The sequence below is a fragment of the Myxocyprinus asiaticus genome, chromosome 39 (genome assembly GCF_019703515.2).
Source record: "Myxocyprinus asiaticus isolate MX2 ecotype Aquarium Trade chromosome 39, UBuf_Myxa_2, whole genome shotgun sequence".
Classification (NCBI taxonomy): Eukaryota; Metazoa; Chordata; class Actinopteri; order Cypriniformes; family Catostomidae; genus Myxocyprinus; species Myxocyprinus asiaticus.
In genome coordinates, this window is record NC_059382.1 from 22,675,620 (window position 1) to 22,699,337 (window position 23,718).

At 38.3% G+C, this 23,718-nt stretch overlaps 1 protein-coding gene across 3 annotated transcripts in view; it reads left to right on the plus strand.

Annotated features, from left to right (window-relative positions):
* Positions 1-20,647, plus strand: part of LOC127429971 (rho GTPase-activating protein 32-like) — a 69,869-nt gene extending 49,222 nt beyond the window's left edge. For 2 of the 3 annotated variants that reach the window (XM_051679374.1, XM_051679376.1), the window contains 14 exons: positions 1,825-1,947; positions 2,039-2,116; positions 3,191-3,269; positions 3,437-3,586; positions 9,793-9,895; positions 9,991-10,135; positions 10,230-10,312; positions 13,700-13,807; positions 13,903-14,048; positions 14,156-14,357; positions 14,647-14,792; positions 15,596-15,670; positions 15,935-16,588; positions 17,281-20,647. In XM_051679374.1, coding sequence (XP_051535334.1) covers positions 1,825-1,947; positions 2,039-2,116; positions 3,191-3,269; positions 3,437-3,586; positions 9,793-9,895; positions 9,991-10,135; positions 10,230-10,312; positions 13,700-13,807; positions 13,903-14,048; positions 14,156-14,357; positions 14,647-14,792; positions 15,596-15,670; positions 15,935-16,588; positions 17,281-19,520 — 4,332 coding nt within the window. In that variant the 3' untranslated portion in view covers positions 19,521-20,647. The remainder of the gene's footprint in view (positions 1-1,824; positions 1,948-2,038; positions 2,117-3,190; positions 3,270-3,436; positions 3,587-9,792; positions 9,896-9,990; positions 10,136-10,229; positions 10,313-13,699; positions 13,808-13,902; positions 14,049-14,155; positions 14,358-14,646; positions 14,793-15,595; positions 15,671-15,934; positions 16,589-17,280) is intronic. The other variant, XM_051679375.1, reaches the window with a different exon arrangement.
* Positions 20,648-23,718: the final 3,071 nt, after the last annotated feature.

Below are 23,718 nucleotides of genomic sequence, written 5' to 3' on the forward strand. Positions count from 1 at the left end.
TGACAAAAATAGGACTTACCTTTAAGCATTAATTCAAGCTACAATTTCTCTTTCAATATGCTTAATCAGTTTACTCAAATCGAAATTCAATTTTAAAAGTTGATTGAATTATCTAATGTGGAAAAGGTTGAGACTACTTAAAACAATCAATAAAGTCAACTTTTAAGCCATTTAAATCAGAGAAACTTAATCTTTTTAAATAGTGAGCATATACAATGTCAAGTTTGGTGGTGAAGGTAGAACTTACAGGCTTCTGAGCATGCTTAGTTTGATCACTGCTCAGTCCTGAGGAGGCCATTTGTGGCAAAATAATCTCCCCAAATTTGCAAAATAACTGCATAGGATTGTCAGTTTAGTGGGAACCTTGTAAGATTAAACTCTATGAACTTCATATTGTTGCATTTGCTACTGAGCATGCCCATTGGAGAAGCATTGTGGCTGAAAGCAATACCCACAATCCCTTGTGCTTTAATTTAAGTTTGTTTGGTCAAAATGTGCCGACTTATGAAGAGATGTAAATAATTTGTCAATAATCTGTTTTTAATTAATAGATGTTTTAGCTCTATGTTTGTTTTGAATGATGTGTTGCTGTAAAAATGTGTGTTTTGTTTAAAGTCACCATCAGGGTGATTAGTGTTCGCTTTGAAGTTTCTTTAGTTATTAAGTTGACTTAACTTCTAAAAGTTTGAAGTACTTGTTACCTACACCACATTTTAAATTTGACCAACTGTTAGGGATGACACATGTACCGCGTTTACATGCACTTAAGAAAACTGTTTATCCCAGGGTTTTAGAAGAATGTGGCGTTCCAAAACGTTGTGTAAACAAGAACGCTGATTTCCCTACACCGTTTAAAGGATTAAGAGAAAGCGGTTTAACACACCTAGGTTTCTCTTAGAGAACTCGGTTTAATGTGCTCATGTAAACACATAAGCGGCATTCTGATAGATGTTTGAAGAGTGCGCGTGCGTGGCACAGACCGGGATAACAAACGTCATAGCATGGAGCCCAACAACATGTCAACACAGTGGAAAGAACTGAACATTTCAGGAAGTACAGTGGGAAAATCACATATACTATAAACTATACCCATTTACGTATACACACGAATGTCTCTAATGTTTGCATGTATGCACTTGTACATTGGGGGAAACCCAGAGATTTATGAGATCTCTGTACTGCGTGGCATTTCAGCTGCAGGTCGCAATAGTAAGTGAAGGAAACAAACATAGCAGCAACTCTGGAATATCTGGAAATAATGCAAATCAACAAAGAGAAAAATAGCGAAGTCTTCGGATGCGATGTGTGTTATTTACACAAGTGTCATGGGAAAATTACGTTGCTGTGGAGAAAGCTGCTTACTGACGGAGCCACATGCATATGAGAGTAAAGAGTGCGCCACTTAAACAGTGTATGCAAATGAGAACACTGTTTTCTCGCAATAACCCACTTTCTCAAAAAAATTTGGACAGCTGTACTTAAAAAGTTGATTGAACTCAATCATTAATATTTTTGAGTTTGCTGAACATTTTGTATTGAGTTCATGGAACTTACAATCCAACTTGGATTTTTAAGTTGGTACAACTAATTTGCCTAAAGTTAAGTAAACTCAAAAATACTTTGCAGCTGGTTGCTTTACTTTAAGTTTATTAAACTTTTTATTTTTAAGGGATACCCACATGACTTCCTTTCTTCTGAGGAACACAGACACCAACTAACATTATGCCTAACATTTTGTTTTAAGTTCCATGGAAGAAAGTGATTTTGGGTGAACTATCCCTTTAAGTGTGATATGTTTTGACTGGTCTGTCCTCACCATTTTAGATTGACAACAAAGGGAACCACTTGCTGGTTCATGATGAATCAACCATTAATGTTCCTGCTGTAGCTGCTGCCCATGTCATTAAGCGCTACATCGCCCAAGCAGCAGATGAACTCTCCTTTGAGGTAATTTTTTGAGTCTTCATTTTTAAATGTGGATTTGATGTTAGTCAATTTTTAGATCATTATTGATGGAAGCTCATTATCTCCTCCAAAGGTTGGAGACATAGTGTCCGTGATCGATATGCCTCTTAAAGAAGCCACTGGCTGGTGGAGGGGCAAACGTGGATTTCAGGTGGGTTCAATACACTGTGCATTGAAATGGAAATGGTATATATCCTTGACTTTTTATGTATTGCTTTTGTAAAAAAAAAAAAATATTATCATCTTGTTAGGGTTCATTTTATGTATGTTTTACGTTCTTCATGATTAAGTCACCTCATTTTCCTCTTGTTTCATGGCAGTCTGTGATACTGCATCTGTATTTTCATTAAAAGGCCCATAAGAGGGGGCATGTGTCTGTGAGTAAAGATGCTGACTACCACCCCTGGAGTCGCGAGTTCAAATCCAGGGCGTGCTGAGTGACTCCAGCCAGGTCTCCTAAGCAACCAAATTGGCCCGGTTGCTAGGGAGGGTAGAGTCTCATGGGGCAACCTCCTCGTGGTCGCTATAATGTGGTTCTCACTCTCGGTGGGGCGTGTGGTGAGTTATGCATGGATGCCGCGGAGAATAGCGTGAAGCCTCCACACGCGCTATGTCTCCGCGGTAACACGCTCAACAAGCCACATGATAAGATGCGCGGATTTGACGGTCTCAGACGCGGAGGCAACTGAGATTCGTCCTCTGCCACCCAGACTGAGGTGAGTCACTTTGCCACCATGAGGACTTAGAGCTCATTAGGAATTTGGCATTTCAAATTGGGGAAAAAAGGGGAGAAAATCAAAAAACAAAAAGACCTTGTGTATTAGAAAACCGTTATCGCTTTCGATTCAGGTTTCATATACATTTGAGAATTGTTTTTCCAGTTTTTATGTCACGTCTGAGTCAAAACATCTCTACTTTCTCTACTACTGATATAGGAATTTTAGTGGTAATAAACGTGTTGTAAAGTAATTGCTACTGTTATACAGGTCCATAAATAAGGTATTTTTATTGTGCTGCAGCAAGATTTTACATTTTATAAACTGAGGTGATTCAGACTTATTCTTAGCCATAACTTTAAAGGGATAGTTCACCCAGATATGAACATATTGTCATCATTGTTCCAAACCCATATTACTTTTTTCTTTTAGAGACCTTGTTGAAATCAAGCGAGATGAAATGAAGTGAAAAGTGTATAATTTTTAGTTTTCTCTCTTTGTATTCACAGGTGGGATTTTTTCCTTCTGAATGTGTGGAATTAATTAGTGAAAAGATCCCCTCAAATGTGATGTCACTGGCCAAGCCAGGTGTGCACTTTTTGACCAGACTGTTTCGTTTCGATGTCAAACCATAGCAGTTTCATTAGTTTGTATTCATTATTAAAATAACATCAGCCTCAGTGTATTTAGAGGTACAGTTTATTTCAATTTCTCAGCATTGGTTTGAAAGCTTTGGTATTTATAATATCTTGTAGTGTCTAAGAAGCACGGCAAGCTGATCACTTTTCTGCGCACGTTCATGAAATCACGTCCCACCAAACAGAAGCTGAAACAGCGAGGGATCCTGAAAGAGAGGGTGTTCGGCTGTGACCTTGGAGAACACTTGCTTAACTCAGGCCATGATGGTGAGAGGACAGAGCTATTAAAAACCTCATGAGGATGTTTATTGGGTGATTCTCACGAAACCTGCTGAGAAAATGTCCTGTTCCAATTTACTTCAAAATCAAATGAAAGAACAAATTTACTTCAAAATCAAATGAAAGTACAAATTACATTTTGCATTATTAAAATAACACCTATTTTTAGGATCATTAAGATTTTTTACATTTTTATGATGCACATTCGTTATGCACATTTTATCCCCCTATTCTTATTACCGCAATGTGAAAAAATGATATACTATTTAAACTGTAAAGTATTTATACATCATAGTAGTACTACCTTAGTACTGCCTATCATTAATAATAATAATACTAATAATAATATATATATATATATATATGTAGCGAATTTGGTAGTATAAAAGTACATGGGATGGGTTAAAGTGCCCACGTGCCTCCACCATTATATGTAGGGAAACAGTATGTGTGAGCTAGGAATTAAATTAAACTGTCCTTATTCTTCATTATTATGTAAGGAAATATATAATGGAATTAGTCGCGTTTGACAACCATTATAAATGAGATAAATGACAAATAACTAGATTATTTGTCTGAATAAAACTCTCCACCATTAAAATCGTAATACAATGTCTCGTTGTATCCGCTCACAATTTCTGTTGTAAGGTATTAGCTTTAATAAGGGAATTATGATTAATTCTCTTATTGGAGTAATATTATTCTCATGGCTTATTGAAAATAATATTACACATATTTTAGGTAGAGCTTTGAAGCGAAATCTTTTAAAAACAGGGATGAGATTATTTATCAAAATATACCACAGTCAAATTATCTTTAAAAGGGGAATATGAATAATTAATCATAACTCGTTATAATTAATTATAAACATTTGGATCAGTTAATAGAATTAACTTGATGTAGCTGAATTAACATTATAATCATTAATCTGTTCGTCCAGCGAACACTCAGTATTGATCGTCTATCAATTCTCAGAAAGGATATTTTTCGTGGCCACAGAAAAATAACTCTTTCTTAGCATGTAGCTGTGATCAAATCGTTAAATTGATGTTGATTTACAAGCAGACCAGTATCAACTCGCAAGAATGTACACAAAAGCTTTATTTAACTATATCACGAACACATAACTAATCTAAACAAACACATACACACAAATCACACATACATGGGGAATGGAAAAGTGAAAGTGAATGAAACCGGAACAGAACAGGGGAATGAAGCTATGAAAATAGTGGAGTCATTTAACCATCTGATAGAACCATCAGTTTCTTACTTCAAAGCACCTTTGTTAACAAAGGGGTACACAGCTTATACAAAACCTCTGTTTAGTTAGTTAATTGTATGATACTTGCAATGCCTTGGCTGTTGAGAAAGCGCCCGGATGCAGTCTCAGGAGAAAGTCTTGATGGTTCCTTGAGTCGATGGTGTTGAAGTTGCAATCAATTCTTCCGCGTTTAATGAAGAAATGATGATGAACTTGCGGTGATAGTTTGACTCTGTTATGGTCAAGGAAGTTACACATGGCTTGATGTGTTTGAGGCCTGCCGGCCCACGACCTCGCGGTGGGACCGGGTGTTTCCGGTCCCACACGAACAGCAACCATGAGCAGAAGGGAGAGAGAAAAAGAGAAAAGAGCAGAGAGGAGAGAGAGGTCACTCCGACAGTGCCCTTTAAATCCTGAGGGAGGTCACTCCTCTCGAGTTTGGCATGACCAATGAGAAAGGTGCAATTTTCCAGCAGGAAAAGTTCCTTTGTTTGGAAGCTGACTCATTTGCATGATTGGGGTAAGCTGGCAGTTTGTGCCCCTTTATGCTCTGATTAATATAACAAGCATACAGTGCACACTATAAGGCGTTGAGATACACCAATGTGCAAAGAGTCACACAAGGATTAATTTGATAGGAAGCATGATACCAATAATTTTACATTATCTAATGGTTCTGTCATAAAGCATGCATAAAACGGTATACAGTACAAATGACACTATACGAGACAGTAATAATCATACACATAATGTCCTGGGGATATGCATGTTCATTTATAGAACAGTTTGTCTATAAATTACTGAAGAAAAGTCTGTTTTATGGGTTTATGTGTATTTCCTATGGGGGAATGGAGTGAGTTTCTTCTCCACATTCCTTTGCTTTTGCATGTGGCTACCTTCCCCCACCTGGAATGTCTCTGAGGTCCACTAGTTGCTGGACCAGTGTCAGCAAAGGGGGAGTAAGAGCAGATAATGATTAGTGGGAGAGCAGACATCTCAGAGTCTGCTTGGGCCTACTTGGACCTTTGCTTGTTACGGTCTTGAGACATCTGTTGGATTATTCATTAAATAATGAATAATTGTGTATATATACAGTTGAAGTCAGATGTTTACATACACCTTAGTGTATACATTCTATACATTTACACTCAGTTTTTCACAATTCTTGAAATTTAATTGTAGAAAACATTCCCTGTCTTAGGTCAGTTAGGATCACTACTTTATTTTAAGAATGTGAAATGTCAGAATAATTGTAGAGAGAATTATTTATTTCAGCTTTCATTTCTTTCATCACATTCCCAGTAGGTCAGAAGTTTACATACACTTTGTTAGTATTTGGTAAGATTACCTTTAAATTGTTTAACTTGTGTCAGACTTTTTGGGTAGCCTTCCACAAGCTTCTCACAGTAATTTGCTGGAATTTTGGCCCATTCCTCCAGACAGAAATGGTGTAACTGAGTCAGGTTTGTAGGCCTCACTGCTCGCACATGCTTTTTCAGTTCTGCCCACAAATTTTCTATTGGATTGAGGTCAGGGCTTTGTGATGGCCACTCCAACACCTTGACTTTGTTGTCCTTAAGCCATTTTGCCACAAGTTTGGGGGTAAGCTTGGGGTCATTGTCCATTTGGAAGACCCATTTGCGACCGAGCTTTAACTTCCTGGCTGATGTCTTGAGATGTTGCTTTAATATATCCACATAATTTTCCTTCCTCATGATGCCATCTATTTTGTGAAGTGCACCAGTCCCTCCTGCAGCAAAGCACCCCCACAACATGATGCTGCCACCCCCATGCTTCATGGTTGGTATGGTGTTCTTCGGATTGCAAGCCTCACTTTTTTCTCCAAACATAACGATAGTCATTATGGCCAAACAGTTCATTTTTGTTTCATTAGACCAGAGGACATTTCTCCAAGTGAAAACTGTAGTCTGGCTTTTTTATGGCAGTTTTGGAGCAGTGGCTTCTTCCTTGCTGAGCAGCCTTTCAGGTTATGTCGATATAAGACTCGTTTTACTGTGGATATAGATAATTGTCTAACTGTTTCCTCCAGCATCTTTACAAGGTCCTTTGCTGTTGTTCTGGGATTGATCTGAACTTTTTTCACCAAACTACGTTCATCTCTAGGAGACCGAATGCGTCTCCTTCCTGAGCGGTATGATGGCTGCGTGGTCCCATGGTGTTTATACTTGCGTACTATTGTTTGTACAGATGAACGTGGTACCTTCAGGCATTTGGAAATTGCTCCCAAGGATGAACCAGACTTGTGAAGGTCCACAATTTTTTTCTGAGGTCTTGGCTGATTTCTTTTGATTTTCCCATGATGTCAAGCAAAGAGGCACTGAGTTTGAAGGTAGGCCTTAAAATACATCTACAGGTACACCTCCAATTCAGTACACCTTCTATCAGAAGCTAATTGGCTAATTGTCTATAGGCTTGACATTTTCTGGAATTTTCCAAGCTGCTTAAAGGCACAGTTAACTTAGTGTATGTAAACTTCTGATCCACTGGAATTGTGATATAGTCAATTAAAAGTGAAACAATCTGTCTGTAAACAATTGTTGGAAAAATTACTCATGTCTTACACAATGTAGTTGTCCTAAATGACTTGCCAAAACTATAATTTGCTAATATTAAATCTGTGGAGTGGTTAAAAAATTTGTTTTAATGACTTCAACCTAAGTGTATGTAAACTCATTTTAAGTCTAGGCCTTCAGTGCGATTCATGCCATTTAAGAAAACACAGTTACACAATGAATCATACATAATGTGGCAGTCAACAAATAATACCAACTGACATTTTAAAAACACACCCACGCACGAAAGCCAGAACCAAGGAGGTCTAATACCACGAAAAAGCTCTCTAATAATATTTGCGATTTAAATTTTGCTTGCAATAAATTTTGTTTTGTCAGGGTACACGGTTACTTTTCAAAATTTGAACTGACACTGAATGCTCAAGCAGCCTAATTTACACTTGAAAACTCCTGATGTTGCTATAACAATACAAAAAGCACTTTCATTTTACTTTAAGTGAAAATCAGTCCTCGTTTCCTGTTTAATTAATCAATCACACGATCATGCAGAACATCTCAGGTTTTTATATCCATAAGAATCTCTTTCTCAATGGTGTTGTGGCAGTGACAGCCGACTCGTCAGCTATAGATCTCGTGCTTTCAAATTACGTACATCACTTAAAGCATGATTGCGTCACTCAAGGCCAGCTAGAAGGCCTGGACTGGGACATATCCTAAAGACCACACCCACCAAGAAATCAATCTGAATGGCTGATGAATCTGACAATCTGACAATAGATGCCTATTCACTGCAGTGTTGAGGGAGCTCTTTGGCTAAGGAGCATGGCTTCGGGCATGCAATTTGTGAAACAGCTGTCACACTTCGCTTGTAAGCATCAAGGAAAAAATTCTGATTGGATAAACTTTTTGTTTTTTGCTATTCGTTTGTAGTTGAATTAGGAGTGGAAAGCGATTAAAAATACATAGGCAAAAAGGACAATGAAAATGAAAGGATGAAAAAATATTTATTTATTAGGCATGTTATGCCAGCAGAGGCTTTGCTGGCTCTGAGAAATGCCACTGTGTAAACTTCTGACTTCAGCTGTGTGTGTGTATGTATGTATATATATATATATATATATATATATATATATATATATATATATATATATTAGTACAACAGCATAGTTCTTACAGTAATGCAAAAAAAAAAAAGACTTACTGTAATAATAATCATCATTGAAAACAATGGGAATAGTAAAAGTAAAACGCTCGGACGCATTATAGTAATAAGATCTACGGGGCAAAATGTGCTTAAGTTTACTGAAAATAATGTCACAACGCAAAACATCTTAATGGTCCTAGATGTAGGCTTAATTTTCTTTAGATTTTTAGTATTGATTTGGGGTTAAATATGACCAGAACATTTTCTTGACAGGTTTCATGACAATCCTCATAATATAACAATATGTAACTAGTGTACGGCAAAGCCAATGTAACATACCTCTTTATATTGAATTGTTTATTAAAGCAATAAGCCACGAGAGGCTGACTTACAATGACTGATTTACCACTGATAAGAGATGTTCATTAAAACCCGCTCACCTGTGCTAAAATCACTGTGACACAGCCTCTTGTGCCATATTACTGTAATAAAAAAGGCAGTATCAACAATATGAGAAATTACACCAATGTTTAATTAACAGTTATTTATTAATAATGATTATCACGAATACACAATTCTTCTGCAAAGTAATATAATTCATTATCCTAACTGTAGAATGTTTGCAGTTGACAAGCAATGTAGCAGCTTGGCGCAGTAATATAGAATGTGTGTTTACAGCAGAGCCGTTTCTAGCTATAAGCGGTAAAAGCGGGTGCTTAGGGCCCCCAAGCCACCAGGGGGCCCAGCAAAGCAAGGTTGTTTTGTGTTTTATATATATATATATATATATATATATATATATATATATATATATATATATATATATATATATACTAAAGGTTGCGAGTAAGACTCAGGCATCTGTTATCACTCATTTAGACCAAGGAGCTCTATTAGACCTGGAGAGCTATCAGTTAGCATAGTTCCAGCACCTACCAGCAGGGGCTAGTGGGGACCTGCTAACAAGCTAATTCCTGTCCCCCTGATTTAGACAGATATAGGGGGCCCCCTTGTGGACCGAGAGGGAAGGGAGAATGTTATGATCCAGGGGTTTCTGGGGGCCTCCAAGCAGGATTTCACTTAAGGCCCCCATATGCTCAGAAATGGCCCTGGTTTACAGTCATTTTACTGTACAAGGCTCATCCAGTTGTAAATGAGAATCAGAACGATCTGTTTTATGATGTTTATTTATTATTATCTACCATTCAGATTTGAAATGCGGAAATTATAAGGTACAATGTTGGTCCAACAGTCCCACAGGTCATCCGAAGCTGCACAGAGTTCATCGAGAGGCATGGAGTAGTGGATGGAATTTACCGTTTATCTGGAATATCATCCAACATCCAGAGACTGCGGTGAGACACCAGTTACATAACGTATTGTACTGAATATTTAATCAGTTGCTTAATAAATTGTGGTAAGAGTGCTTATCAATGTCCATTGTCTCTAGGCATGAGTTTGACTCAGAGCACGTTCCAGATCTCACTAAAGACATGTACGTTCAGGACATTCATTCCGTGGGATCATTGTGCAAGCTCTATTTTCGAGAGCTGCCCAACCCACTGCTGACCTATCAGCTCTATCAGAAATTCTCAGTAAGCATCAAATCACTGCAACATTGACACATTGGTGTACTACATAATATCAGTATTGGGACATAGAAGTGATGTTTTGGCATATTTGTCACAGGATGCTGTATCAGCAGCCACTGATGAGGAGAGACTGGTCAAAGTCCATGACGTCATACAGCAGCTGCCTCCACCACACTACAGGTTAATTTGGTGCACAGCACCCTCTACTGATGAGAAAGAGAAGTGCACTTTCCTCTTTATGAAATGCATTGAAAAGTCCACTCATTAAAATGCTTCTATTTTGCAGCTTTTTTTCTCCCATTAAATATAATATTATCAGCATAACAATTTGAGTGAAGTTGAATTGAAGAATTTGTTTGAATTTCAGAATGTATTATTTGAGAGGACCCCTTTTGTATATACTTGAGCTGTCATAGGCTCCATACGTTTTTGCACAACAAGATGATCTATGTTATCCAGCATGATTTAAGAATTTTTCCTAAGAGCATCTTGCTTGCTTCAGTGGAAGCATTTAAATCTAAACACAGTTCAACAGTCATGTATAACCAGGGGTGGAAAGAGTACTGAAAAATAATACTCAAGTAAAAGTACTGTTACTTCTTAAAAAATTTAGTTTGAGTAGAGTTAAAGTACCTGTCCTAAAAACTACTCAAGTAAGAGTAAAAGAGCTCTCATTTAAAAGTACTCATGAGTAGTGAGTATTGAATACTGAGTTGCGAAAGCTATGCCCCTTTATAATAAAAACTCGATGCTGCAATTTAAAAATGAGGCACACATACAGTAATTTACATTCCCTTTTATGGATGTTTGCCAGAAAGAATAAAAAATATAGGTATTTTATAGGTGTTTGCAATTGACAACTTTTAAAATACATCACTTATCTATGATACAGTAAACACTACATGAATCTGATTTAAAAAAATAAATAAAAGGGTGACATGATTACAGAAATGAAAAGATGAAAAAGTTATTTTCAATATCATAACGTATGAAACAATTACATTAAAATCAGTTTATGTGTAGGGTCTAAATTCCCCTTAATGCTGACTGAGAGAGTTACTGTTGCACATAAAACATGTTCAAAACAATGCAAGGAATGCAAAAAAAAAAAAGAAAAAAAAAAAAAGAAAAACACGAAAAAATCAGGGTCTCTTGGCACGTCATGTCCCGCACAATAGAGGCAGTAGAGCAATTGTTTGGTACAGGGGCTGCATCAGGCTTTAAAGGAATAATTCACACAAAAATTCTCTCATCATTTAGTCACCCTTATGCCATCTCAGATGTGTATGACTTTCTTTCTTCAGCAGAAAACAAATTAAGAATATCTCAGCTCTTTTGGTCTATACAATGCAAGTGAATGGGTGCCAACATTTTGAAGCTCCAAAAATCGCATAAGTCAGCATAAAAGTAGCCTAATCCATGTGACTCCAGTGGTTAAATCCATGTCTTCAGAAGAGATATGATCGGTCGGGTGATAAACAGATCAATATTTAAGTAATTTTTTACTATAAATTCTCCTCCCTGCTCAGTCAATCTCCACTTTAACTTTCACATTCTTCTTCTTTTGTTTTTGGTGATTCACATTTTTCATGCATATCGCCCCCTATTGGGCAGGGTGAAGAAGTTCTAGCAAAAATGGACTTAAATATTGATCTGTTTCTCACCCACACTTATCATATCACTTCTGAAGTCATGGATGTCATATGGATCACTTTTGTGCTGCCTTTATGTGCTTTTTGGAGCATCAAAATTTTGGCATCCATTCACTTGTATTGTATGGACCTACAGAGCTGAAATATTCTTCTAAAAATCTTAATTTGTGTTCTGCTGAAGAAAGAAATTCATACACATCTGGGATGGCATGAGGGTGAGTAAATGATAAGAGAATTTTCATTTTTGAGTGAAATATTTCTTTAAGTAGCACATAGGGGGCCACATTGTCCTCCTTTTGAGATACAATGTCCCGTATTGATTTAGTTCTTGTATCTTTTAAGCCCAGAAATATTTGTGTTCTCATTCTAATGCATGATGCACAATTTTCTGAAGTTTGTGACTGGTGGATTGTTCTGCCTGAAGTATTGCTCTACAAGGGTTGACACTTTTCTATCAGGCATTAGAAAAAACATGATAAAGGCTTAGCATAATTATACATTATTTTATCATCTCTACTTTCCTGGTAATTTATTATACAAATTAACACACTCTCTACATCAGGGGTCGGTATTATAAAAAAATAAAATAAAAAAAACCTAACAATATTATTAAAAAATATTATTATTAAAAATGTCACTGTTTTATTTTATTACATTAATACTTTTAAAGCTACTCACGTTATTCAGCCAAAAGTAGTGAGTGGTTTTCTCGTTTCCTTGTTATTGTTATTATTTGAATAGCCTTTATATGACATAGCTTCTAGACAGTGCTCAATTCGGTTACATGTACACTTCAAGTCTGACATTTTGATACAAATACGCTTTTTGTCCAACTGTTTACGTTCACGTTAGACCAAACCGACTTCATTTACATTAATGCCTCATCTAAATTATAAAGTGTATTTGACCATTTAGGCGCGAACCCGCATTAGCGCACAAACATTAGCCGCCTGTCAATCAAACAGCGTGCAGATACATACGTCAGGAAATAAAAAGTCAATCTTTTATATTTTATCTAGATCAACAAACCAGTGGTTGTCTTGCTATTGCGGTCGATGTAAAGTACACCCCTGTTCTAGATGTAGAACATAGGCTAAGTATAGAAAATTTCTCAGAAGTTTATCATTGATATCCAGGACATCTCTCTCTCTCTCTCTCTCTCTCTCTCTCTCTCTCTCTCTCTCTCTCTCTCTCTCTTTTTCTTCAGATAAACATCAAGATTATTTTATCACCCAGCCCTATTGATAACATTGCCTTAATCTCTCATATCAACCCAATAATCTCAGTGATAGATAGCTAAATTACAGGCTACGTTATAGACATAGAATCTAGTAAGCAGAAATATGAAATTTATCTCGATATGTTTCTTAAAATTAGAGGCAGGATTAATGCTGATATCTGGCTTGAGCAAGTTAAACTCACATGACACAGTCAGGCAATTTGCCCTTTTCACTTCGAAAAGCCCTTTCAGGTGCAGCTGTGATGTTCAGGTGTTGAAAATGTGTTTGAGGCATCCTCCACATCCATATCAGTTGACGCCAAAATGTGATTTGATTTGACGGGAGTCAGGAGACTCTCCCTAGCCAATCATGTTGATGAATAAAAATAAAATCAGGACAGGGATGTAGCAAACACAGAGGGTGGGAAAATAGCGCATTAAAAGTACAGTTACAGCACTTAAAATGTACTCAAGTAAAAGGAAAAGTATACCATTTTTAAAATGGTACTTAAAAAAGTAAAATTCCTGTGAACAACTATTTACAGTAATGTGAGTATTTATAATTTGTTACTTTACACCCCTGTGTATAACAAAAACAAACAAACAAACAAACAAATGTTTTGGTGCTAACTAAGAGTCAAGGCTTTCTGTGCAATGATATTAATGGACATATTTGTTCTTATTTTTTGTTTATAGAACTCTTGAGTTTCTCATGAGACATTTATCGCATATGGGAACTTATAGTTCCATCACCAATATGCATTGCAAAAACCTTGCAATTGTCTGGGCTCCAAATCTCCTCAGGTGACTTAAAACGTGCTTCTGGATAGATTTGTCTGTAAATATATTTTGTTCCTTTAAAACAAGTTGTATTTATTAACTGACTCGTGCTGTTACAGATCCAAACAGATAGAGTCAGCATGTTTCAGTGGCACCTCTGCGTTCATGGAAGTGCGAGTGCAGTCAGTTGTTGTAGAGTTCATCCTTAATCACGCTGATGTTCTCTTCAGTCCCAAACTTAGCACTTTGATCCGCCACAGCACAGGTGAGAAATGAACCTCAGTAATTCTCCTCCTACAACAATTGATTTTTCGATGAAACTGTACTAATGAGGGACATTAATGAGTACATAACTCTAATCTGAATTAACAGGTCACACTACTTTAGCTCGGCCCAAGTCTCTGCTGGTGAGCTCTCCTTCTACCAAGCTGCTCTCACTGGAGGAAGCGCAGGCCCGGACTCAAGCCCAGCTCGGCTCTCCTGTGTCCCCTGACAGCAAGTACATTGATGTGGGAAAGGGACCAACTGCCCTGCAGGGAAAGTTCCACATGGTCATAGACTTTCCTTCTGAGAGGTTTGTCTGTTTACATAGATTTGTAGCATTGTAATGCTTACAAAACTTAATTAATAGAGATGTGCTCTGCTTTAAAAAAAAAAGAAACAGCTTAAACCAGCCTAAGCTGGTTTGCTGGACTCAGCTGGGCTCACAGCCTGGTCAGGCTTGTTTGTTGGTGAGTTTTAGAGGGGTTTTGGGCACTTTTCAGATGGTCAGATTGGGAGATCAGCTTAAACCAATTTAGGCTGGTATAAGCTGCTTTTTTTCAGCAGAGTGTTCTGTGTATAGTAACTGGATATTTTTGCAGGTATAGGAAGAAGGGCTCAACCAAGGCAAAGAAGTCTGCAGTGGGAAACTGGCTTTCATTCTTCAATATGGTAAAGTCTTCTGCCAAGCCCAAACTACTCCGCCATCCTAGTGAGCCCACTGAGATGAAGACCACGCCACTACCAGGTCCAGCATTGACCCTCTTTAAAATCACCCAATATTAATTTTTTATTAGAAAATCATGCATATGTTGGTTCTGTTCCAAACGCTTGTGAGGTGCCTACAGTCATTTTTAAGTATCATAGGTATTTATTCAGTATTGCAAAGTATCAGTAGAAAACAGTTCTATCAAATTAATTATTTCACCAACTGTTGTTTATGCTTTATATTTTATTTGAACTTATTAGAGTATCGAGCCGATAGCTTAGCAACATGCTAATATCAAACTCAGCTGTGGAATCAGCTGTGTTAGTCAAATGTTTTGTGCTGTTCTTGTGAGAAGATTGGATGTTGTGTGTGTTCACAGAGTTGCTGTCCATGAAAAGCATTTCAATTCAGTCAGTTACAAGGTTCCATTGTGGTAAGAATGCTGCCTTGGAAGGCAGCAGCAGAGCCATTTCAAGCAATAAGTGGGATAAGCAGCTGCTTAGAGCCCCCGAGCCACCAGTGGGCCCCACAAAGCAGGGTCTTATTTATTATTATTCTAAAAGCTGTTAGAATGACTCAGGCATCCGTTATGGATGTCAATTAGACAAGTATAGGGGGCCCCCTTGTGGCCCGAGAGAGAAGGGAAGAAGATAATGATCCGGACTGGGGGAGAATTGCGGGGGCCCACATATGCTCAGAGACGGCCCTTGGCAGCAACCTATGAAAACAGTAAACAGAAAGGCACCTCACTAGGGTTTGGAAATACAGGCATTATATAGTTTTCTTTTGGTCAGTAGGATGAACAATAAATACAATCCTTGAACTTTGGCTCACTTTTACAGGTGGTAGAGGAGACACTGGAACACTACGATCTGCTAAAAGTGAAGAATCTCTGTCCTCTTTGCATAATTTTGAGAGTAAATTCCAATTTTTTTTTTTTCATTTTCCAATTTAAAGGTGTTATAAGTGCTTTTTCAACCAATCAGAAAACTAGCCAGAAATGTTCTCTGCCTGTCAATCATTTTGCATGTTTGGGTTTGGTGACATGTCTTTGGAGGGTGGGGTTTTGGAGATAGTGTGAGTGGTTGGTTACAGAATGGTGGAAGTTAGCTAAACTTATTAGATATTTTACAATTATTGCAGTTTATTCACCCATGGGCTGAACTGTCATTCTGTCTCAGGTGGATCCAATATCTATCGTCCACATAGACCTCTCTGTACCAGTGATGCTTTATCAGTCTCAATCAGTGAGGAGCTGCTGGACAGCAGAGTGACTGGAGACTCCCGGTCCAGTCTCAAGGACCACAAGAAGGACCCTTTTGCTTCCTCCTCTTGTGTGCCAGCTCTTATATCTCCACCCCACCCAGCAGCGGACACTGAGTTTATAGCCATGACCTCCTTAGACATAGATCCACTTGCTTTTAAGTGCAGCATGCAGCCAATCGATCCCACGGTATCTGATGGTAAGAAAAAAGGCAGTCGCAAGAAGGCAGGAGGCAGTCTTGCCGAGTCAGACCTTTCAGACAAAGTCACTAGCCCCTGCCTACCACTTGATCTTATCCCAGTGTGCTTGGAAGATGCCAAACACAAGCTCTCTGAAGCGCCAGCTGCCCCAAGTAAACTGGACATGGAGACGTCTAAGATAGGCCCAGAGGGCACCAAGAGGAGCTCAGTGGCAAAGAGTGTGACTGAGTCCTGTCCTTCTGACATTACCTCTCTCATGAAAAAGTCCAGTGTGTCTACAAATGGTGGTGAAGGCCATCAGAGATCCGCTAGCTTTTGCAAAGCAGAAAGTAAACCTGCAGATATCAAAGGGCATAGAAGAGCTGAGTCAGGTCAGCACCATTTTCACATTGTTATTAAAATGATTAAATTATTGATATACTAGACTTTTTAAGACCATTTCCCTGCTGAAAAAAAGAACAGCTTAAACCAGAAAAGTTGTTTGCTGGTTTAAGCTGGTCTCCCAGCATGGCCAAACTGGTGTTTATGCTGTTTTTTTAGCAGGGTTGATATATCATTGAGCACATTTACATGCACAGCAATACACTGAACTACCGAAAATAGTTTAAAAAATCAGACAATATAAGAAAACTGTGTTTATATGAGACTTGAAATAATTGGATTGTTCTCTGCTTTTGACAGCAAAACATAAACAAGCATGCGCTACACACGTGCGGACATTGGATATGCTTATACGAACACCAGTTAAGGTGTTTACATGTACAGCGAAATCGGCATAAAAATGGCAAAAATCCACCTTTGTTGATCGGTTTATGCTTAAAATGTTAATCTTGCCCCAATAAAGGAAATGCTTTTACATGACCACACACATGTTGTCGGCTTATGAAGCATAATCGCTGTTCAATTGCATGTAACTCGCTAATTGCACTCATTACAAGAGATATGTGACATAGAGAAAGCTAACACTGTTTCCAAAGCTAGCATTTAATCTTATTCTCAAACAGTATTTAAGCTCTTGTGTTCCACTATTTAATATCACATTGGTTTGTTTTTCTCCATCTAGGTGCTGTGAAGTTTGAATGCACACCTGGTTTGGTGAGGTCTGTTTCTCTTATAACTCCCCAGCCTGTAGTGAAGAGCGCTGCACGTATGCTAGCTCTGGCACTAGCTGAGACGGCCCAGCAGGCCACTCGACTTAGCAAGCGTGGAAGTTCGGAACCCCCCACACCAATTTCTCCAGTTCACCATCAGAACCCACTCTTCACACTTCAGTTTCCTCCTCTACAGATGTCCTCTGATCGAGAGGAACGATATACCTCCAACAGGACTTTCCCAGATCCATCCAGCACCATGTCTACCGATGCAGGCAGCCTTCAGAGCATCTGTGCCTGCCACGGCAGTGAAAGTGGACTCAGCTTCTCCGATGGTTGCGAGGCACCAGCTGGTATCCACTGCACTCATGTGTCCTCTCAGGGTTTCTCTCCTTGTAGAGATCCAGAGGTACAGCTGGCTCAAGAGAGCCACAAAACAATGAGAGACAACATACGCCATGTTGGAGTTGGCACAGATGGAGATGGTCCAAGCCGAGATCCTGAGATCAAAGTGTATGGAACTTTACAGCCATCACTTTCAGAGAGATTCTCAGTGCAAGCTTCCTCAGGCTCTGATCAGTCAGCTATCGCTGCCCTACACAACAAACAGACTGCTAATGCCGCAAACTTCAGAGCCGTTTTAGTGGAGACAGCCGTGCCTGCTTTAGTGCATGAAGTTCTTCCACAAAGTTCTCCACAAAGTGTAGTTTATCAGTACAAATCTAAAGACCAAAGGTCTGCTTACTCCCAACACTGGTCAAGCCTGATTGGGCAAAGCACCCCTTATTATCAACCTGAAGATAGGCGACCCCAACCTAGAGTTCTCTCCAGAAATTTCTGCAATACCCTTGCTCCACGATCCCTGCATCAGTCTATTAAATATAAAGGTCAAAGTGAAGAGTACTCCTCAGTTAGTCTCTATAGAAAAGGAGGACAAAGATATCCACCATTGGATGGAGTCTCCGTGTACCCTACTATCCGCAGGGTACGTTTCATGCACGCTCCACCCGAGGACACATTTTTCTTCCTTCAAGGGAACAAGGTTTACCACAGACCACCTCCATCAGACATCCAGCAAGTACGACCTTACTTTAAAGATGGCAAGGTACAGTATAGGTACAGCCCCTACTCCGAGGCTCGATATAATAAAGCTGATCAACACAGAGATGGATATACTCTCTCCTACACTCTTAGCACACTGCCTTCTCATTCATCAAAAGTGATGGATGGCTCTGAGAACTACCACAAGCCTCTACACAACCTGTTGCTAAACAACGAGTCTGATTTTATGACCCGAGATATTGGTCACCATCCCAGAACCCTGAAGAACTCTTCTCTCTATGAGGCTTTTAATTCCGGTTTATCTGATCAACATTTCAGCCAGTCCATTAGAGGAGAAAATGCAGCCAAAGAGAGGCCGTTGCATCCAGTTGCTCACCAGTCCCGTCCTGCGAGATGCGATCGTCAGTGCCAAGAGAAAATTCCCACTAGGAGCAGGTCAAACTCTGGAAAGGACATGTTGATTTCAACTGAAGGGGCTGATGGAAAATACAGGGTTACCATGGTGTCTCATTACTCCCCAGAGCACCCACTCTCTGAGCCCGATATCCCTGTGCCCTCTCGGTCTGACAGGCACGGTAGTGGGCAGGGAGCCAAATCGGCTTTTATAATGAAGCAGAGTCGATCCATGCACAACTATCCTCAAGCACTGCCACGCAATTTGACCCTACATAAGGAATACAGCTGCCCTGACTTTAAAAACACTGCATCCAGTGATGGCTTTGGTGTGGTACACCCCAGCCAAGACAGGCTGATGTATAAGACTCTCAGCAACTCCTTTAAAGAGGACTACCAGTACATTCGGCCAGTGAGCAGAGACTCGCAGGGGTCTAAGAGATCGCAGAGTGTTAAAACACAACATCCACCTGCTCAAGCCAAAATAACTCAAGAGCGGGACCACAGACTGTCATTCTCTTCCCAAAGTAGAACCAGAACTCGTAGCATGTTTGTGCCATCACGCTCAGACTATTTGAACAGCTATGTTTCTGTACAGCCAAAAGTCCGTAAGACCAGTCGAGCAGGGTCTGGCATTTCCCCAAACTATGGCTGCATGGCTCCTCATGGTAACAGATTGCATTCAACTGCTGTGGGCCATGCAGGTTTTCACCAGACAGATCTTAGGCCAGAAATGCAGATATATGCTGATTTGTAATAAAATAAATAAATAAAATAAAATGAGCAATAAGACCTCTGCAATAAAATAATATTTAAAGTTTAAAAAGGCTTGAATTGTTCACTGAGGGGGTTTCCATCACTGTATGCATCACTGTTCAAATGGTTTAAGGAAACACAAATTTGATAAACTCACTCATAGATTATGGAAATGGATAATTGTGGCTTTATTGCTACTTCGATTTGTTTAAATGTGTCGTGTTAATTTTGTAATTTTGTTACTAAAGTCAAGGGTTGTAAAAATAATCAAAATATGATCTTAAATTTAAGTAGATGAGAAAAATTAACAATGGCTTTCAAAATGTCCAATATGTAGGAGCCACTGCCTAGTGTATTTTGGGTGAAGAGTGTAGTTATGTATTACCGTCAATGTGGAATCTAAAAACATTTTTATGAATATGACATTATCAAATATGAGCTGACTTCTAAAGAGAATACATATGAAAGGTAATGAAAGGGTGTTATATTGCTATTGCTATTTCCCCTATCGTTTGCTCTCTGCAATTTATTATCATGCACTTTATAGTTGGTCTGTGTTTTTATGTAAGAAGAGGCACTTTAGATGTTATCATTTTGATGCTTAATTTTCCATTATGTTCAAAATAATGTTAAAGGAATAGTTCACTCAAAAATGAAAACTCGGTCATAATTTCCATACCCTCATGTTGTTCCACACCCTTATGACTTTCTTTCTTATGTGGAACACAAAAGGAAAATTTTAATGAATTTTCAGGTCCAACATTTCAAATCAGTGACAGTTGACAGGTACTCATGTTAAAGCTTAAAAGAACCAAAAGTATCCTAAAAAAAAAAAAAAAAGTCCACATGACACAAGGGTGAGTAAATTATGACAGAATTTAAATTTTTGGGTGAACTATTCCTTTAAAGACATAACATATTATTAAACCAGTAGGTTTATATAGAGCTGCAGTAACCATTACATGGTTGCATTTGGAAAAAAAAACAAACTGTGCTTTTCTGATAAACTGCTGTTATGCTAGTGTGATTTTTAACAAGTGCACTGTTCTACATATTAGTTGATTTTATGCGTTTTTATGTGTTCACTTTGCTTTGTCTGTCATTAAAGTTATTTAATCAAATTCACAACATGTACCCTTGTTATACCTAATGTTATAAGCAATCAGACCATCGTGTTTTGTTTCTTTTGACAGAAGGCTGGCAAATAATTGTTAAATTATAACCTTAAAGACAGTGTGATTTTTTTTTTTTTTAATTTTTATTATTTATTTAAATGAGGTAACCTATTGTTCTAAGGTTTACTGGAGGCTGTGTTTTTGTTTTACCAATCTGATGAGTAGTACCCTAAAGCATTTTAAGCTGACTCTTTAAGTCAGGAAGCATTATCACTGGCCTATACCCCTGTTATTGTTCCGTGTGGATGCATTTTTCATTATTCATTAATATTAATGACTCCCACACTGGTTGCTGTATTGGAGCGAACAGCAGAGGTCACTGCAGCACTGAAAAACATCTAATGTGGCTTCTGTTTTCTCCATATGGACTAACCTGAGAATCAAAGGTTCAAAAGCACTTGGTTTCTGATGCAATACAATTATTATATCTGCAAGACATTTTTTTTTTGGTATGTGGTCCCAAGCATTTTGGTTTTAAGGATTTGAATCGCCATGCTTTACTGGTATGAATAATACTGAGGCCATATATGTGCTAAAAACTGTAGCACGCCAGTCACCAGAACATACTATAATATTAGCCACTAATAATTTGTCAGACAGACCTAAATTGAACATGAATTGATAACTGAGTTATCTTGTCTTTACCATATTAATGAGATAAATAAATAAATAAATAATAATAATAAAAAATCAATGCTTTAAAACAATTTAAATGTAGTGTTTTTTGAACTTGTGTTTCTAAAGTATAATGCAGAACAAACAAGCAATGGTCTCCTTGACTCAAATATTAAATCCAGAGAGAATGTCTTGCGCAAGAGCAGCAATGTACTCTTTACATTCAGTGTGCGATTCCAACCAGCTGGCTACAGTTTTGATGCTTCTGAAAGCTTAAGCCAAATAATTCATGGGAGTCTGAAATTGAAGAAAGCAGATCACCAGCAGCATGGTGAGGAACACATAATGCACCATGTTGAGGTAAATAAGCATTTCTCAAGCAAAATTGTATTATTTGATGTCAAATTAATTGATGGCAGAGTTGCCTCCATTTTCATTTTGATTTGGCTAAATGTTCGTTTGTGAGCATGACATATGCAAGTGTGAATAGAACCTGTGTAAACCACACAAGCACACACATACACCCGTTTGTTTTTCTATCATGATGGGGACTTTCTATCAACTTCTGTTGCTTTTATTGAGAGCTAATTATATATTTCTATCCTGTACCACTAAACTAAACCCTCAGAGGGATAGTTCACCCAAAACCACAAATGTTCTCATCATTTACTCACACTCATGCCATCCCAGATGTGTATGACTTTCTTTCTTCTGCAGAACACAAAGATTTTTAGAAGAATATCTCAGCCCTGTAGGTCCACACAATGCAATGGTGACCGGAACTCAAAAGGTCCAAAAAAAACCCAAAAAAACAAAAAAACAAACACATACTGTAAATGCAGCATAACAGTAATCCATATGACTCCAGTGGTTAAATCCATGTTTTCTGAAGTGATAGATGTGGGTGAGAAACCAATCAATATTTACGGCCTTTTTTACTATCAAACTCCACCTTTGACCAGCCCCAACCAGTAAGTGTCTGAATGTGAAAGTGAAAGTCACTTCCACACAATAAGTGGAAGTGAAAGTGTAGATTCACAGTAAAAAATTGCCTAAAATATTGATCTGTTTCTCAACCACACCTATCAAATCACTTCAGAAGATATGGATTTAACCATAGGAGTCTCATGGTTTACTTTTATGCTGCCTTTACATCCTTTTTGGACCTTTAAAGTTCTGGTCACCATTCACTTGCATTGTATGGACCTACAGAGCTAAAATATACCTCTAAAATGTTGTTTGTGTTCTGCAGAAGAAAGTCATACATCTGGGATGGAATGAGGGTGAATAAATGATGGGAGAATTTAAAGTTTTGGGTGAACTATCCCTTTAAGATATGTATGTATATTAAGCCATCCCTTTTTGCGGACCATTGGCTGCTCCCCACAGTGTAAGTGATTTCTGGTTTAACTATCCTTGTGGGAGGACATCTGATCTGACAATGACCATCTCCTCTGTCATTTTCAGCCTAAACTAATTGTATGGAATGGGCTAAAATACCATCAAAATACTCTTTAAAAAATCTAATTAGGTTTTTTGTGCGTCAAAGTGACTAAACGTCTATGAAATGCCAAGTTTTAAAGTAAAAGCAGGAATGCACAGTATCAAACTGAAGCATCTCATATACTGTACGCGTACCACTAACGGCTGCAGAAATCTGCTATGTGAGTAAAACAGCAGATGACTAGAGAACCCATACTCTCATACTCGATGTGCAAGAGCTCTGTGTGCACGTACAACTAGTGTAGACAGACTGTGGCCACAACCAACACACAAACACTCTGGGAAGAAAATTATTTTCAGCAACAATAACATAACAATGGAAGTGCTTTGTTCAAATAAGAGCAGGGTGACAATGTGGCATGCTTTTGTTAGCTCAATTTATACAGTAAATCACCAGAAGTGTGTGCATCCTGTGTCAGTATGAGCCCAGCTTGTAATAACTTAGCACCTTGAAAGACTTGTGCCGCAGTTTCGCCACATAAATGAAAGCAGCACAGTTTTCATTTCAGTTTCCGTTGGAGTTGTCTTGTGATATGAAGAGCAGTAAACTAATTGGTGCCCTTCGTTCCTCTTCTTCCATTTCATTGAGCTTTTTGGATGGTTCCAACAATCACATGGTCCTCTGCCCATTACCATTGATTAATTCTTTACAGGAAGTGCAGCTGTGTGCAACACATATCCCCTACCCCAAGTCATGATGGCTTCCCCTTCTAAACTGGCTGGTATCACCAGGGACTTCTGTCACACTCAGATTAAAAGTATAAAAAATTATTTACCTCTCTGGGCTTTGTGGTTAGCTCTACATTTCGTTGTTTTCATAATGGTTGCCACTGTGTCAGGCATAATTTTGGGTAATGTGATTGCGTATAGACTAAGAGGAAATGTTAAATGACTGTTTATGACTTG